Source organism: Sciurus carolinensis, chromosome 12 (assembly GCF_902686445.1).
Source record: "Sciurus carolinensis chromosome 12, mSciCar1.2, whole genome shotgun sequence".
Taxonomy (NCBI): Eukaryota; Metazoa; Chordata; class Mammalia; order Rodentia; family Sciuridae; genus Sciurus; species Sciurus carolinensis.
Genome location: NC_062224.1, coordinates 22,601,746 through 22,619,945, shown reverse-complemented (window position 1 = coordinate 22,619,945; position 18,200 = coordinate 22,601,746). Strand labels below are relative to the sequence as shown.

The 18,200-nt window shown below is 41.5% G+C and overlaps 1 protein-coding gene across 2 annotated transcripts in view; it reads right to left on the bottom strand.

Annotated features, from left to right (window-relative positions):
* The window catches only part of C12H10orf67 (chromosome 12 C10orf67 homolog), a 120,791-nt gene extending 112,619 nt beyond the window's left edge, over positions 1–8,172 (bottom strand). Inside the window, exon 1 of one of the 2 annotated variants that reach the window (XM_047520717.1) lies at positions 8,063–8,172. In XM_047520717.1, coding sequence (XP_047376673.1) covers positions 8,063–8,172 — 110 coding nt within the window. Of the gene's footprint in view, positions 1–7,619 lie in introns of both variants that reach the window. The other variant, XM_047520718.1, reaches the window with a different exon arrangement.
* Positions 8,173–18,200: the final 10,028 nt, after the last annotated feature.

Genomic DNA, 18,200 nt, shown 5'->3' with positions numbered 1-18,200 from the left:
TCAATTAATCCCACTAAATTCTTGACTAACCTTTCATACATTCTTCAATATTACAATGACAGATTTTGTTCATGGCATTATCTGGGTGAGGAGGAAGCATCTGATTTCCAGTTAAAATTTCTGGGGTTTTCCCTCAGAAACTTATATTTTAGATTTAGCCCAATTCGTTTTCGGAACCGATATATAATTTTCTCCTGGACACAGTACTGTTGGGGGAGACAAGCTTCCTGGGCCCTGAGTATCCCTGCACATTCTTTTGGGATATGACACCAATACAAAGCCTTGACCACTCTTTCTGGGGCATTTCTCAGAGTGGTTTGTAGTGAGCAACTTTGTCCAATGAGGTAATGTCTTCCCCCTGCCAAGAAGGAGACTTGCTACTGAGCTATATCCCCAGCCCTCTACTTCTTACTATAAAAATGGAACACCCCCAAGTTCAGGGCTCCTCTCCTTTAGTGTAACTCATTGTGCATATAGGCATCTATAACAGGTCTTTTCTGTTACCCGCCTGGGAGCTGGGTGAGCCTAGGGAGTCAACACAAATCAACATGAAGCTCTGGCTACTGTTTTTCTGATAAAGTCTTTTGTCTTTGACCCGGAAATCTCGTGTCTTCTGCCAAGGTGTGTGACACAGTAACAGAAAAGCTTGTTGGTTTCTATGTAGGGTAAGATCTCAAACACCACACAGTTCTTGATAAGAATCTAACACATAAAATCCTCTCAAAATGCTTCTTATATTGAATGCATTTTTCAAGATTGCGATATAGTGAAAAGATCATCATTTCTTAAGGTTCTGCAAGCCTAAAATTTATAGCCACCTTTGAAAATCAATTTTGAAAACCACCACTAAATTATAATGATCATGTTAAAATTAACTATGATATTATCATATACTATAGAAATGAATGACTCATATGATCAAGATTAAATAAATATTTTTCAAAGTAGTTTATAGCATATTAGAAGAAAAGCAATTTTAAGTGATGATAATATAAAATTTCAGGAAAATGTTCTTGATACCTTTCAAAGATAACAACCATTAATGATGACAAATTGTACATGTGGCATTTTTCCCAGAAAATGCATTTTTAGAAATTTTACTTCTCTCTTATGATATATTTGAGAATCTTTTAGGACACAAAACAAAAGTAAAATCAATACACTTTCTAACACAAGTCCCACAAAATTTAGATAATAATATAGAGGTTCCATAAGTTACTGTAAGTCTATAAAGTTTTTGTTTTTTTTTTTTAAGTCTATAACTCCCATTGTCCCTTAAGGTATCTCACTAACACATAGGCTGTGCTTCCATCCTCTTATAAAGGAGTTTCATAGCCTTCTTTTCCCAAAAAGAATTAAATTCAATCTTCTTTTCATCCTTCAAATGTAGGTCTAAGCTAATTGTTTTGAGTTTCATGCATTTAACACATAATAACTGAGTACCTACTGTTTACCAGGTGTTCTTGTTGGCACCTAAGATAATAAAAGTGAACAAGGAAAGGTCTTTGTTCTTGTGGAACTTACATTCTAATGGACTGGACACCCAGGAGGCATAAACAAAAATAAGCTATATGTTCAGAGGTAGTTTTAACCCTCATCTCTTATTACATACATCCATGTACTATACTCGGCTATCATACATCTGCCAATTAAACATTCCCAAAATACATCTCTACCCCAAGAGCTACTCAGTCTGAGATTAAGTCTCCCCAAAGTTCTACCTGTCAAAATCATTTGTAATTACTTTCTCTTCCATCTTATTTTTATTTTCACATAGGGTCATGTGAAAAAGATGAAGAAACTAGATTAAAAAGACTCCATCTGACCTTATATAAGACAATTCGACACTTGAAATAAAAGATGAAAATATCACATTATAACACAAGGAAACCAGCAATTCATACTGATGAGAATGAATTTTAAAATGATATGTTAAAATGGGTGGGGCTCTAATAAGTGTATAAAATGATGGTCAGAGAATAGCCATTTATTAACCACCATGAAGGTGACTGATTATGAGAGAAGTCATCAATGATGGCTAAGGCTGGCCAGTATAAATTTGTTTAGGAAAAGGAAATTTTGTAATATTTTCCAAAAAAAAATAACTTATTATAAGGGAAAGAGAGGTAAATTTAAGATAGAGAAACTTGGAAGACCCAAGAAGGTCAAGGTTAATGGGAAGAAATACTGAAGCTCAGTGCGTGCTAACATTGAAGCCCTGAGAAAAGCACAGCTCATTTCTGTGGCATTCCTGCCATGAATGCATGACCCGATTATGAAGAATCATCATGTGAACCCAGGTATAACTGGTCTTTCCACAAAATGTAAAGTCTGTATTTTTTTTAAGGTGTCAAGAACATAAAAGACAGGGAAAGGTTAAGAAACTCTTCCAGACTGAAAGTGTCATCTAATCTCATGGAACGTTCTGATCAGTTGACCAAAAAAGAAAAAACTCAAGGCTGATTAACAGGTGAATCCATCACCAGATGGTAAATATCTACAGTGTCACATCCCCATTCAGAGGTGATCCTGAAAGATGGCTATGGAGGACAATTTTCCCACTGAACAGAACTTGAAGTGACACATTTGGGGATATATATGTATACACACACACACACACACACACACACACACACACATTTGGTGGGGGATGAGAAGTGATCGGAAGTACACATCTATGTTAATTTATGGGCAGTTACTAAAATATTAGCTGAATGGCCAGGAAGTTGGAAGGAACAAATTAGAAAGACTGGTGATAAGAAAATCTGGAGGAGAGTTATATGGATGAACTTTTTAAAATACATACAGAAAATGCTACCATGTAAATGTTTATCAAAGAGCATCCACTGCAGAGAAAGTGCTCAATATTCAGGTAAGCAGCATGACGTTTCTCTCTGCTTTTTTCTGCAGCCATCCCAGGCTTGCTCAATGGCTCTTGAACAAAACCATCATGGTGACAAGGATGGAGTTCAAAAGCATAGATTCTCCCTACTGAGGTGGATCTGACTACCCACCAAAAGTGCTGAGTGTCTCATCTGCCAACAGAATAGATCAATACTGAGGACCCAACATGCAGTATTAACCAGAGGGGATTGCCAGTTACTTAGTAGTAGCAGGTTGATAATATGTAGCCTCTTTTCTCATCCTCACTGGTGTAGATATACATTAACTATTCGAGTTTGCATTCCTTGAACACAATGCATCTGTCAGCACCATCACACATGAACTTATAGAACCTCTTATCTATGCATCCTGGTATCCTGCACAGCATCAGTTCTGAACAAGGAACTTATTCCATAGCAAAAGAAGGGCATCGATGGTTTCATGTCCATGGAATGATATTCTCACAAAGCTCACCACCCATAGTGGGTGGCCTAAAGGAAAAGTGGAATAGCTTATTGAAGATTTGGTTATGACAGCTGAGAGACAAATCCATGAAGGAAGTAGTTCTGCCTTATAAAGTGAAGTATACGCTGAGTCAGTATAGGATGCTCTCATCCATCAAGGGATAGAAGTAGAAGAGGTTCCTCTCACTATTAGACCCGAACACACACTCCCATAATTATTGCTTCCTGTCTCAGCAGCGTTATAAATTGCTGGTTTGGAAGGCTTCGTTCTCAAGGGTAGAATGCTTCCAGAGGAAATACACAATGATTTCATTGAAACAGATGAGACTATGCCTGGTTACTCCGTAATTCTTATGCCACTGAACCAAACAGAGAACAAGGGATTACTCCATTGGCTGACATGATGGATTCTGATTGCCAAGGGACAATTGGGTCCCTGGTACACAATGGAGTCAAGGAGGACTATGTCTAGAACGCAGAGAATTCTCTGAAGTGCCTCTTAGTGTTTCCATGCCCAATTGTAAAGATTAATGGGAAACACACACACGCACACACACAAAGGTAGAACTTTTGAGAACTCTGGACCTTCAGGAATGAAGTTTTGGATCTCTTTATAGGGTAAAGAACTTTGGCCTGTCTTCACCTTTCAGGAAGTTTCTTAGTCACTGGGCAAGCCATCCCAGCAGATCAGCTCTGGTTGCACCTTCTGGCAAGTTTCTTGCCACTAGCAGGCTGTTAAGTTTCAGCGGCAGCATGTCCTCTCCAAAGAGGTCTCAATCTCAGCCTCTGGGTGGGGGTAAAGGCAGTATAAATTCTCAATTCCTTTCTTGTTTACTCTTCTTCCGACCTGAAGAATAGCTACATCTGCTTTTGCTGTCACTATGCTGCTTAAAGTCTTTATTTACTACCATGCTACCTTTTACTAGTCCATCTTCATATTTAATGAACAACAGGAAATATTACCTATTCAAATTACTGATGAGGTCCCTGTCTCCTGTCTAGACCCTGAGTGTTAAATCAATATAATAAACACAGTCACCTGAACTTTCCTAGGCTCTTTATATTCTACACTGCTGCACATTTAACAGACCTCAGTGGTTCATCCTTCCAGTCTAGAAATGCAATCCTTTACTGACTCCAGGGCTAAGTTCTTTTTACTAATCAAGTTCATTCTTCATGAAGCTTGAACATGGATGTTCTTTCATTCCTTCCTACTTTAAGCAAAAGACCTATTGTGGGTGGTAGGTTAAGGAGTATGGATAATTTTTCTTATTAAATATATATTTTCAGAATATGACTTAGAAACAATATTTTCAGTAATTCTGCTGTCATAATATGATAATACATGATAATATTTTAAAATCAAGTCTGATAATTTTATAGATACCTCCTCTGCTTGTCTAAAAATATTAGTATCTATTTATTGAGTGCTTAAACTTGTCCCAAGTGCTTTGTTAAGATACACATTTTCTCCTCCAGTAATCCTTCTAACAATCTAATAAAAGATATAGTAACCTTCTTATTTTGAAAATGTAGAAACTGACATTGAGAGAGAGAAAATAACTCATTGAAAATCAAGAGCCTAGAGACTCATGGGATTCCTCTGAATCCTTGGGTGAACAAACCCAGACTCTAAGGTCTCCCCAGTTCTCACTTCCTGTATGACTGATTCAGAAAGATCTGGCTCATTCAGAACTAAGTGAAATATACGCAGGTTCACTGCTTCCCTTCAACAAATTTCAAATGTCTCTAATTTTAGATGACAACCCTACTGCCTGGAATGGAAACCCACATCACAACAAATCAGCTAAGTGGTTCCTACACAGTCCTTATTTATAGTCTCAACAATTCTATCTTTGAATAGTAGGTTGGCTGTTATGCATAAAAACACAGGGTTGGGAAGATAACAATCATGCTTTTAATAAATTAGATACAAAATTAACATAACTTATTATAGAAAATGGATCCATGGGTATTTATTAACAACACTTCCCACTGAATTCTAGAATAGTCCAGCCTCACAAATGCTCATCAATCAACCAGTCAATGAAAATGGCATTAGGTGCGCTCAACTTCCACTCTGGTGCGCTGCTCAGTGTTAAATAAGGAAAATTTCATTTCCTTTTTTCCTCCTTTTATCACCAGACTGATGCATCCCCCTCCACCCCGGGGTTTACAGACTTCTGTATGCGTGCTCACTTCCTGGCTGATCTCACCAAATCTCACAGCTTACCATGCCATCTCTGTGCTAATTATTCCCAGACTGATAGCAAGGAGGACCACTCTTATGAACTTCAGACTCATAACCAACTTTCTACTTAACAGCTCAACTGGATATCTAATATCACTGCGGACATGTCATGTCCCAAAGTAAGCTTAGGACATTCCCCCCCAAACCTGTTCCTCTCATTATGTTCTACTGCCAGGTTAATGACAGCTCCATTCTTCTGGTTGACCAGGTCAAAAGCTTTGGAGCCTTTCCTCTGCCATGGCAGCTCTTCAGTAAATCCTTTTCCTCCTGCCTTCCACAGGTATCTAGAATCAGAGCATGTCTCCCAGCACCTCCAACTACCACTTCCCCGTGATCATCCTTCTCGTGGGATATTGTAACAGCCCCCCAACTTGTTCTTCTGTTTCTGTCCTTGTCCTTTTTATGATCTATTATCAAAAGTTGTCAAAGTAATTCTTTTAAAGGAAAATCATATACTATCATTCCTCCATCCCAGTACCCTTGGGCTTCCCACTTCATTCCAAGTAAAACATTGAAGTCCTCCTTACAGTGATGGAAGGCCCCACACTACGGGGTGCAGATTCCCCTCTCCATCCTTGGCCTCATTTCCACCACGCCTAGGCCCCCTTTCCTGCCTACTAGCCTCCCTGCTTTTCCTAGGATACCCACTTCCTGCTCTCTGCCTGGAACACTTTGTCCCTGCTATATCTGCATGGATCCCCCGCGCAGGGCCCCCTGGTCCCAAGCCTGCAGGTCTTCATCCCATGGTCATTTCAGAGATGCTTTCCCTGACCACCACAGGTAAAATCACAACCCCTCTCTCCACTGGCCACACACAATGTCCTCTGTTCTCTCCCTGCTTCTGTCTTTTCTTTAGCACTTAATCATGATGGAATTTATTGCCTAGTTTACTTATTTATCTAGTTTATCATTAATTCCTGACTCCAAGGTGGACTTCACCAAGGTCAGGCTCTCGTCTCAGGTGTAGGCTGCCGTCTCTCCAGTGCCTAACCCTGCTACCCTGAGGACTCAGATCCCAGGATTTCCATCAGAACTTGAGCCTCTCCCACTCAGATTGGGTACCAGCCTGCTCCTCCAAGCACTTTAAATGAAGAGAATTAATTTAGGCGTCGATAGCCCTTTGGCTCAGTCAACAGGAAGTTCACTGAGCACCTGGTCAGTCTGTCTGCCCTTTGAGTCTGTTGGTGTATTTTTTAGGGGAGTTACTGCACTATGGAATGCCAAGGAATCCAGGGCAGGAAGTCATTCCTGAGTAAGCCACTGGAACAGGCTAGACCCCAGTGCCTCTGGTGTTTACCCTCAGCTACCTCTGATACATGCTGTTCACCACCACCACTAAATCAGGCCAGTGCGTAACCTGATCCATTTCAACAAACATACCCATTTAATACAGATGATCCGGGGAACCTCAGCAGGACTGGCTCACTGGGTCAGTCCAGCTCTGGTCCTTTCTTCTCACTTTGGAGCTATCTCAATGTGCTCATTGTGAAGGGCTTGCCTCTAAAACCTGCCTCCTGGCCCCTTGAGGCCTCTGCCTCATGGAGTCGTAAGTACTCTTATAGCAGCTAACCTAGTGCTACGGTGGCTTAATGATTTAAAAACAGTTTTAGGAAGAAAAATACATTTTCTCAGACACATCAGTTCTACACTATCCAAATGAACAACAAAACTAGGGCAGAGGAGGCAAAGAAAGATTTTGAAAGGGAGGAACTATAAACAAGGATCATGGATAACAAATAATTATGTTGGCAAATGAATATGGCGCTGCTTTGGTCTGAATGTTTCCCTGGAAAATTCAGGTTGAACTCCTGATTTCCATGGGGCAAATATTAGGAGTTGGGGCCTTTGGAATGGGTTAGGTTATGAAGGTGGAGCCCTTATGAATGGGATTGTGCCTTTATCAAAGTCAGGTGGGAGGAGGTATGGGTGGAGAGGGTAGGGAGTTGGAAGACAGCTCCCCTGCCCCTTCCACGGTGGGAGGACACAGCAGGAAGGTGCTTTTACGAGGAAGGGGCCCTTACCAGACACCAAATCTGCCAATGCCTTGATCCAGAAGAGGAAGACATTTCTGTGGTTCACAAATTATCTAGTCTATGGTATTTTGTTATAGTACCATAAAAGAACTAGGAGCCTGCAAACCTTTTGTGTATGGCCCTTTTATAAGGGTTTCCAGGATTAGCTCATTAATATTCCCTAAGACCTATGGAGTAGGCACTATTCATCATCATATTCGCTGTTTTCCAGCTCCTGAGGTAACACAGGCATTGAGAAGCTAAGTAACTCGCCTAACCCACAGGCCCTGCGAGAACAAGGTGAGCAGGGTTCGAACCCAGGCAGTCCAGTCCGTGCGTTTAGTGGTGGTACATAAAGAAAGCCAAGCCCAGGAGGCCGTGCAGCGCCGCCTCGAGTCGCCAAGGCAGGGACGCCGGGCGCGGCAGGCGGGGCCCTGGGTCCCGCGGGTCACCTGGGGTTGAACTGAAATTGTTCAATCGCGGACTCCAGGTTCTGGATGATCTTCCAGCATCCCTGCGTCTCTGGCCAGTCGTCCCGGGTCTCGGTAGGAGCCTCGGCCATACCCGCTGGCCTTGCGCGTCCGTTGCCATAGCAACTCCCCGGGAAACAGCCAAGCGCGGGAATCGTGGGCGGGGGCAGGCGCACCGGGAGCGGGGCGTGGGGCAGGCTGCCGCTTCCACTGCCCCACCTGACTCAGGGCTCGGCGGCAGAGCGGGGGCTGCAGCTGAAACGTCTCCAAGCAAAGCTGCACCCCTGTAAATAACGCCGTTGCAGCGCATCACGCCCCCGGTGCTTTGCTTCCTCCCTTCCCAAGGCTTGGAGCTCAGCCTCGCTCGTGGAGCCGCGCATGTGCGAGAGGCTTGGACTGCTGAGCGCCTCTTCCTACGCGGACACCCTTCGACCCGCTTGTGAGAACCGCGCCGTGGTGGCCCTGCTTTCCGTAGCCTCCCACGTTGTGCTAATGTCACCCTCTGGGAGGATGAAAAGTAGTGAATCCATGTAATAACGACGCTCATGACATAATGAGCCCGGGACTCGTAGAGCGTTGCCTTGATAGGCGAGCAGGTGGCCTCATAAATTGCCTACACCTGCCACTTGACCGTCCGTGTAGGCGGTCCTGAATATAAAATTTTCTTTGCAGAGATTAAGCAGGCCTACATTCCTGTTTAATGTGAAAGTCAGAATGTAAGGCATTAAATGTACTGGATAGTGTGGGATTCAACTTTTTAAAGTTTCTACCAATAAGAGAAGTTCATTTTTAATGGTGAATTGTTGCTCATTCTTTGTTTTAAATACTCTCTTACATATTGACAGCTGACAGGGGACACCTATTCTAATAGCAACACGTCATTCCCTGGTTTTAGAACTAAGTATTCTACACCTTCATGTCACTAGATTGTTGACAGCAAAATACAAGTTTCTCTTCTCTCCCTTATAATAACTACATAAGAAAGGGTTAGTTTGATATTAGAAGCTCAACATAGAAAAAAAAATGAAAAAAATCACTGTAGCATTATCACTACTCTTACGTTTTTTAAAGACAAAGATTTTTAAAAATTTGGTTGATTTGCCAACTAAACCTTAACCAATGCCAAAATCATCTTCTGTGAACATATATTTTCTTTGGTGGAGATGTAGAAAGAGGGGGTGAGGGAAAGGTTACTTTTACTCTATGGAGATTTCTCATTTCTAAATCTAACTTCAAGTTTTATTTAGAAAAATTTTATTCCATAATCAAAAAAGTTATGAAAGAAATGTATATATCTACATCAAAATTGTCTTTTTTTGCCATATTGCATATAATTTTTTTAAAAATAAAGATTAAAATTCCAAGTTAAAATTAAAAACCTGATCTGTTTAGAACAGGGCCAAGATTGTGAAAAAGAATGTGATAAGCCATTGGCTATTTTGCTCATGCAATTATAAATGAATATTTTGAAACTGAGGAAAAAGATCTCACAATAGAGTTGGTGAGTCATTTGTCAGTCTGTAGAACATTTGTTGACTAATACCTACTGCATAGTTACACCATCCCACAAAAACACGTACTGAACAAAAACGTCTTTGTTTGAAACCTTACTATAGCACATCAAGGAGCTTCAGATTTCAGTGTCTAGGAGACCTAGTTATATGATGATGATGGTGTGGGAAACTATGAACTGCCTAACACTTCTCCTCTTGTCAGTTACCTGTATGTTATCTTTCAGGTGCTCTGGCTTATGAAGTTGTTGATTTCAGATCATATTATCAACTATGCTAACTAGGGTTGGCTCTCTGGACACTTTTGCCATATGAAATCCAGACCTCCTTTATCACATGCTGAATTAATTGACAGCTTTTAGTGGAATCTCTGGGGCATACAAAAAATAATAATACATATGGGTTATGAAACTTACTTTAAAATGTTGGGCAAGTTACTTAACATTTCAGAGCCTCTGTTTTCTCACACGTAATGGACCTTCCTCAAAGGATGGTTGGAAGTAATGTATAAAGTGGGAAAAGCCTGCAACTCATGCAGCACATTATAGATCAAATACCAGTCAGACTTTCAAAGGAGTGTTTTTTCTTCCTAAACTACCAAGGAACATGACTTTATTTTTAAAGCTTTCAATTTTTTTAAACTTGATCATTTCATAAGATAAGACAATTTTTAATCTTGTCAGTTAATACGACTTAGGGCACAACTTAAAAATTTAAACTGCTTCTCTGAAACACACACATGTATAAATATAATGTGTTCATCTGAAAATATCACCTCCCAATTATTAAAAGTGATAACATCTCAGATTAAGTAGCATGAGGATTTGATTAAGAGTCAAGTGCTGACTCTAAACATAGTAATTTATATATTCCAGTTGGATATTATCAGTTCTATAGTCTAGTAAAAGCCAAGAGGTTTCAGTTTAGGTTTGTAATTTAAATTCTTTCTAGAGAGTCATCATATGTAGAGTGCTTATTTTTCTTTTATCACTAGTTATAATGTATGATTATGTGGTATGGGCTCTGTTATGTAAACTTGTTTTATGTCATGCTTCATCCATAACCAAAATTCTTAAGTAAAGGGTTGGGAAAGGAAATAGCAAGGCCCTCAGCCAGAGCAACATTATGCTAATAAATCCTTTGTGGAAAAATCCTTAGACTAGATCATTTTAAGGTCTTAAATTTTCTTGCAGTGAGATAATTTATCCACTGTTAAAGTCCTTTAACAGGAGCTCCCAGAGAGATAAACAGCCATCAGGCTTCTCCCTAATTTGTGTGTCACCTGGCTAAAAGATCATGGATTACCCTTTAAAAGGGAAATGGTAAAAATGTGAAGAAAATGGTAGAGAGTTGTAAGGGAAACTCAATAAATCCCTGGATTTATTCAAACACCTAGAGTGGAGCCTCCTTTCCAGCCCAAAACCTCAGGAAACTGTCACGTGCCTACATTGAGAAAAGAACAAGATGGTTTGGGAAAAGTTGAAATCTGAATGGAAAGGAATACAAAAGTGAGTATCATATTATGTCATCTGAAAGGTCATCCTCTGTAAGATGAGTCTTTATTTTATGTGACACCAAGAAAGAAAAACCCCTGTCAACTACGATTATACTTGGACACAGGGTCAGTGGAATACAGTAGGTTTAGGAATTCTTCAGGCAGAGACCCCTTTTGGGAGCTCCTTTTCATCAGACCCCAGAGGGAGCTACTCCCTGCAGAAACAGTCAAGCTTCTCAAGATAAAGGGCCCCATAGGTTCATCTCATTCTCTTTGTTCTTTTTCCGGTTTCACAAGGCAGCCTGCCAATAACTAACTCACATTCTCAGATTCCAAGAAAGTCTCAATCTTGACAGCAAACATATGATTTTGGCTACTGCTAGTACAGCAGTACCCCCACCCCTGGTTTCACTTTCTGCAGTTTCAGTATCTGCGGTTTCAGCATCTGCGGACTCAGTATCTGAGGTCTATGGTAGGATAGTAGCAAACCCCACACATATAGTACAAAAGGTATTTTGAAAGCAAGAGAGACCATACTCACATAAAGTTGTTAAAATATATTGTTATAATTGTCCTATTTTATTATCAGTTATTGTTATTGATCTCTTACTATGCCCAATGTTATGAATTATTATCGTAGTTATGTATGTATAGGAAAAAAAAAACATGCTATATACAGTATAGGTTCTGGTACTATCTGTGGTTTCAGACATCCTCTTGGGGTATTGAAACATATCCCCCATGGATAATGCAGGACTACTATATTCCCCAGTAGCCTGATCTAAATGTACTGATAAAGTACAGCATTTAGACCATGAGGATTAGACAGAGTCCAGGAGGGCCCACAAAGTACTACCTAGACTTTACCTGGCAGGAGACAGAGTTTCCTCATTAATACTTCTGCAATTGCAGTAATGGGCACCCTTCATTATCCTTCAGCTATAAACTCTTATTTCAGAAATATGGGGCCAAAAATTTGAATGTGATTTTAAGGACTGGAGGGGAATGTTACACATAGGAGAATGCGGTAGTGTGAAACCCAGGTTTGTTATTGTTATGATGTCAGTTTATTTACCTGGACGCCCTTCAGTCTACACTAAGGTATTCTGTGGGTATTACATAAGTGACGTGATAGCCAATGCTGATCAGGAATGCACGATCTGGGGATGGACCAGTTGCTGTTGCTCAAATTGAGTAGCTCACACTATAGAAAAGACTGTTCCAAGCTTGGCTGTTAACTCTATCTTCATCAACAACCCACACTGCTAATTAATATACTGCGTTAATTAATGTAGTTAAATACCATCAGAAATGGATTTATTGTTGTTGCTGTTGTTGTTGCAGTGCTGGGGATTGAACACAGGGCCTTGTGCATGTTCGGCGAATGCACTACTGAGCTACACCCCAGACAGAAATGGATTTCTGTTGGTGAAAGTAGTGGTCTATTGACAATCACAATGAATATTTGAGGTGAGCTTGTGTGGGTTGTGGGGGCCTGTAATCCCAGTGACTCGGGAAGCTGAAATAGGAGGATTGCAAATTTGAGGCAAGGTCCTAAGTGACTTAGTGACACACTGTCTCAAAATAAAAAAAATAAAAAGAGCTGAGGATGTGGCTCCATGGTAAAGTGCCCCTGGATTCAATCTCCAGTCCAAAAAGAAAAAAAAAGGGAGCTTGAGTTGGTGAATTTAAAGATGCTTGAGAAGTGCAGATTAGCTAAACTGGTTCAGAGATCAGTCAGCTCTGGCAAGAACAGGATGTAATAATCTAATGAGGCCTGCAACTTTAACCCTGAGGGAGGGGACTTGGAGTTTCGTTCCCCCAACAGTCCTCTGATGAGCCTTTGGTTTCTAATTGTCTGACACCTACGAGAGAGCTGAGGGTCTTGCTTCTGGAATGTTATCACATCTGTTTCAAATGAACCCTTCATGTCAGATGGTGGAGGACAGAAAGATGAGATTTCATAGATTCTTGGAACAGGTTCTGCTTGCTAATTAATTAAAAAAAAATGTTTGCAACTTGCTTTCATTTTAACCTGAGATCAAGATTGTGTGGAAATAGCTCATCTTCATCAAACTTCTCCAGGAGATGCAACCTCTATCCAAAGAAACCTGAGCTGTGCAATGAAATAAGGTGAATTTTCTGGGAAACCACAAGAAATAAGAGAAGCTTCCTTAGCAGAACAGATTTTGATGTATAGTCTAGAGTCTGCAGATGCTTTACTCATCCTTATCCTTCCAGGACTCTGCTCATTGCTTTCCATACAGTAGGTGTTCAATAAATATTTATCAAATGAATGAGTAATGCTGAGTAAGTTCTTTCAACAAGCTCTTCCCAAAAAGACATGTGCCTCAGTAGCTGGCACTAGAGAACCAGGCAAAAAAACCCTGGTGGCTGCTTTAAAACTAATTAATTGAGAAGATAAGCTAATACGTTTTTCAGTGGCATAGGTTCTTCTAAGAGGAAGTGCTGATGTGTATTGTGAAAACTCCAAATGATGCAAGAACTGTGAAAATTACATCTTAAGAAGGGAAAGAGGAGATCTCTGCAAGGAAAATAGCCAAAGAATACTTCATGGAAAAGCTGATATGGAGCCCCAGCAAGGTCTGGATAGGGCCTGGCAGGTGGTAGGGAAGAGGGGGTCACACCACAGGAACGAAGGCCAGGGAAGTGTTGTGTTGGTGGGAACTGTGCCGCAGGCCAGGTTGTGTCACTCTGGGTTATGTGTGTGCAGATCTAACTTGTGCTGATGGTTTAGTTAGCATTTTTGCTTCTGTGACTCAAAGACCCGACCACAACACCTGTGGAGGAGAAAAAGTTTATTTGAGGGTTTACAGTTTCAGAGGTCTCAATTCATAGACAGCCTGTTCCATTCCTCAGGGCTCCAGGTGAGGCTGAACATCATAGGGGAAGAAAATAGGAGAGGGAAGCAGCTACCATGATGATCAGGAAGCAGAGAGAGACTCCACTTGCCAGATACAAATATATACCCACCAGCCACACCCCACCACTTCAATTAATCCCATCGGGATTAATCCACTGATTAATCTTGGGTTAAGACACTCACAACCCAATCTTTTCTCCTCTGAACCTTCTTGCGTTATCTCATATGTGGGCTTCTGGGGGACAACTCGCATCCAAACCATAACATCTAAAAATGGACTTTGCTACAGGCAAGTGGGAAAATAGGCAAGAAACAGAAGTTCTCCTCCTGCTTCATTCATGCTGAGAATTTCTTTTTAAAATCATAGGAAAACACTGCAGTGGATAAACACAACACTAGATTATGATCATCTTGAGGAAAGGCCTTAACTCTTCTTTGTGTGCATGAAACCAGCATTGCATGTGGCCCCAAAAGCGTACTCCAAACTGTTTCATGAACATGCTTTAACATTTTTGCTTAAAATAGTAGAAAGAGGAATTTACATGGATTCCTCAACTATTCTTGACCAGGTTTATTATTAAATTGCAAATGGATGATTATATTTCCAGTGTTCTTTCTCCTAAATGACTGTTTAAAACACACTAGGAGAATTGACACCACGCTGGATTGTGCCACATGAGCACTCAAGGAACAAAGGAACACGCTTCTGTTACTTTTTATTATACTCTTACCTGGGGAGAAAGTTTGAAGTACTGAATTGCTGCCAAGTCAACAGAGGATTCCCTCATTCAGCTCGTTTCTCCTTGAATAATTCATTGGCCAAGTCCCTCCGGCTGGGAACAAGCCTAGACTAGAGTTTCCTGTTGAACTTTAATGAATTCTAATTGTACCCCTCCCTATTTTTGGCGTCAACATTATCTCGTTCACCACTACATTTTAATCCCTTTTAATAATTCTTCAGACTCCAAAGCTGGATATAGTTCATAATTTTTGTTTGGTTTTTAGTATCTTCTCAGACTGCTTACTTGAGTTAATAAGCTATGAGACAAATGTGTCCAAGGTCACAGCTGGTGACACTTGCTCCCTCCCTTGGCCTCAACTGCCCCTACGACTCGCCCCCACTCCCATCTCTGAAATGTACTCATGTAACCGTGAGACCCAATTGCCGGATTATTTGAGGCAATGAAGTGAAACCTCTGAACATTCTACTCCAAGAACTTGCCTTTCTGAAAAAGGACCAGTAGCCTTGAGTTTGTTATGAGGGCCACAATCGGCAAGTTCTATGACTCAATTTCTTGACCTTATAAAAAGAGTATGGTGGCTAATATGAATAATAACCTAAAACTTTGGACGACCTCATAAAAGCAAAACCCAAAATGATTTGCCCCCTGTGGATAAAACCATGCAAAAATGTCTGTTGTTGTCGGGCAGTGATACGTGCCTGTAATCCCAGCGGCTGAGGAGGCTGAGGCAGGAAGATCACAAGTTCAAAGCCAACCTCAGCAAATTAGTGAGGCCCTAAACAACTCAGTGAGACCCTGTCTGTAAATGAAATACAAAAAAGGGCTGGGGATATGGTTCAGTAGTTAAGCGCCCCTGAGTTCAATCCCTGTTTCAAAACAAACAAACAAACAATTAAAAAAAAAAAAAAAAACAGCTTGCTGTTTCAGTAGTCAAAGAATGAAAGGAAAAACCAAGCAAAAAACAAAGGAAGACCAATGATTACATTGGGGAGGGGAATGATGAATGAATTTGTTCTTTTTCTAAATTTTCTCCTAATGTTGTTTTGTTAATAGGGCAGGTGTTCAAATACCTTTTAGACTTCTGGCTCTGCCTTTCCTTTTATATCCAAATAAAGTAGCTTAATTATCCATCCCAGGATTTTACTATGATTTTTTTAAAAGTTCTCAGTAGGGCTGGGGCCACAGCCTGGTGGCAGAGTGCTTGCCTAGCATTGGCAAGGCCCTGGGTTCAATTCCCAGCACTGCGAAATAAGTAAACTAGTTAATTAGTTGCATTCTCAGAATGCATGCGGGGGGCGGGGAGACTTTATTCAACTGTCCTTTGTCCATATGCCTGTGGCTGAAGTCCATCCTCCACAGAGCTTCTCCCTAAACAAAGAGTGGATCTCATCTCCTTCCATGTAAAGTGACCATGAGCTGTGGTCCCCCCTCACTGGAATCTTGCTGACCCTTTAGGGGGAAAGAGGAGACCTCTGGATCAGCAGAAACACAGAAGCATTTGAAATTAGACATTAGATGTCATTGTTCTTTCAGCTCACAGTCATGGCCTCTCCAGGGAATTTCTCAGTGGTTATTTCTTTATTTATTTTCCTATAGGTCTCAGAGAGTCAAGGCCTCTTGCAAAACTGACAATGTAAACAGTTCAGTTATGTCGACTACATCACAATCTCCAACTCAAGCAATGGTGGAGGGTTTGCAAAAGATGCAGACGTGCCAGGCCTAAGGGCGCCGGGAGGAGTCAATAGCAATCAGAGACTGGAAGCCAGGAAGCAGCGGCTGGGTGGTGATCAACTCCACAGACACAAGGAGGTCAAGTCCCAAACCGGGCGTGAGGAAAGCCCAGGAAGTGAAAATATGTGCACTGCCAAGCTTTCCCAAAGCCCAGGAATTGCCAAAAGAGGTGCCTCTGGAAGTGTGAGTGGGAAGGTTGAAGGGAACAATCTGGAAAGTTCATCTCAGAAGCAGTTAGACCTCAGGTTCCCTCCTCTGGTCCATATGCATGGGACATTGGAACTTCATACTTTGTTAGAAACTAAAGACTTAGCTGGGCACAGTGGTGCATGCCTGCAATCCCAATGGCTCGGGAGGCTGCGGCAGGAGGATTGCAAGTTCAAAGCCAGTCTCAGCAATTTAGCAAGGCCCTAAGCAACTCAGTGAGACCCTGTCTCTAAATAAAATACAAAATAGCACTGGGGATATGGCTCAGTGGTTAAGCACTCCTGGGTTCAATCCCTAGTACCAAAACAAAAAGAAATTAGATATTTGTTTTTTAGTGAGGGTTAAAAAAGAGGGTGTCTGGACAAGGGGACTCCAGACATTGTCCAGGGCTGCACCCGTAAACAGAAGGCGAAAGTCTCTACCATGGATGTTGAAATCTCCAGTTCTCCTGTTCCCTGCTGGGCTCTGAGAATTTTGGCAGCCAGACTGCCACCACGCAGGCAAACTGAAAAGACCCCAAATACCCACGCAGCAGGTTTTCCAGTGAAATGACCCAGCAAGTCAATGCTCAGGGACACTCCCAGGTGGCTCTCCTCATCTCCAGCACAGAGCGTGTACCACACCTTTTAAATATGAGACGACTGCCAAGAACCACCAGATGTTTGAGGAAAGCCTAAAATGTGACAGGCAGCGAAGTTATCCAGAATAAAAAAGATTGAAAGAGACAGACTATACAAAAAACGAAAACTTGAAAAAAAAATTATTAATCATCGTAGTATCTCTCTGGGCTCTCTTTTTTCTGGAACCTGCTAAACATGAACCACTACTCCACGTGGACTACTCAGATTACTTATCTCTCTGGAATCGTTCCTCCAGTAAGCCTTACTTCAGCATCCTGCACATCACTTCTGGATGGATCTGTCCTTCTTTCCATGTGTTCTTCTGGAATATATATAGTCTTTCATCTCTTACAGGAATGAAGCCCAGTCCCCTTGAGTAGGTGTCTAAAGTCCTCCCAGGACAGCCCCCTACTAACTCCTTGTGTAGAAAAGGTTTGACCCAGTGGGTCTGTGATTGCTTTCCTAGAGAGGCCAGCTTGAGAGGTTGGCCCTTGGCTTGCATCAGGAAAGTTGGATTTAAAATACATCCCTACCATTCCCTAACGGAGGAGTTGCTCAATGCACTTAAAGTGTTTGTGCAAACGGTATTTTCTGGGGACATCTGCTTTCCTTCCTGAAGTCTGGAATTTCCATACTGCTAGGGAGAGGGCTCCTATGTGACAAGCCCTCAATAAAACCCCAGGTACAAGTGTCTAATGGGACTCGGGCACTGCTAAGCGACATTTTATCTGGTTGTCATAATTTGGAGGTGGAGGAGTTGAGCGCATCCTGCTAACTCCCAGGAGGACTCCTGGAAGCTCCTGTGGGCCTTCCTTCAGACATCTCCCCATGATGACTTTGTTCTGTATCCTTTTGTGCCAAGGAATCACAGCTGTGACTGACCATTTGCCGAGTCTTGTGAGTCCTTCTAACACATCCCTGATCCTAGA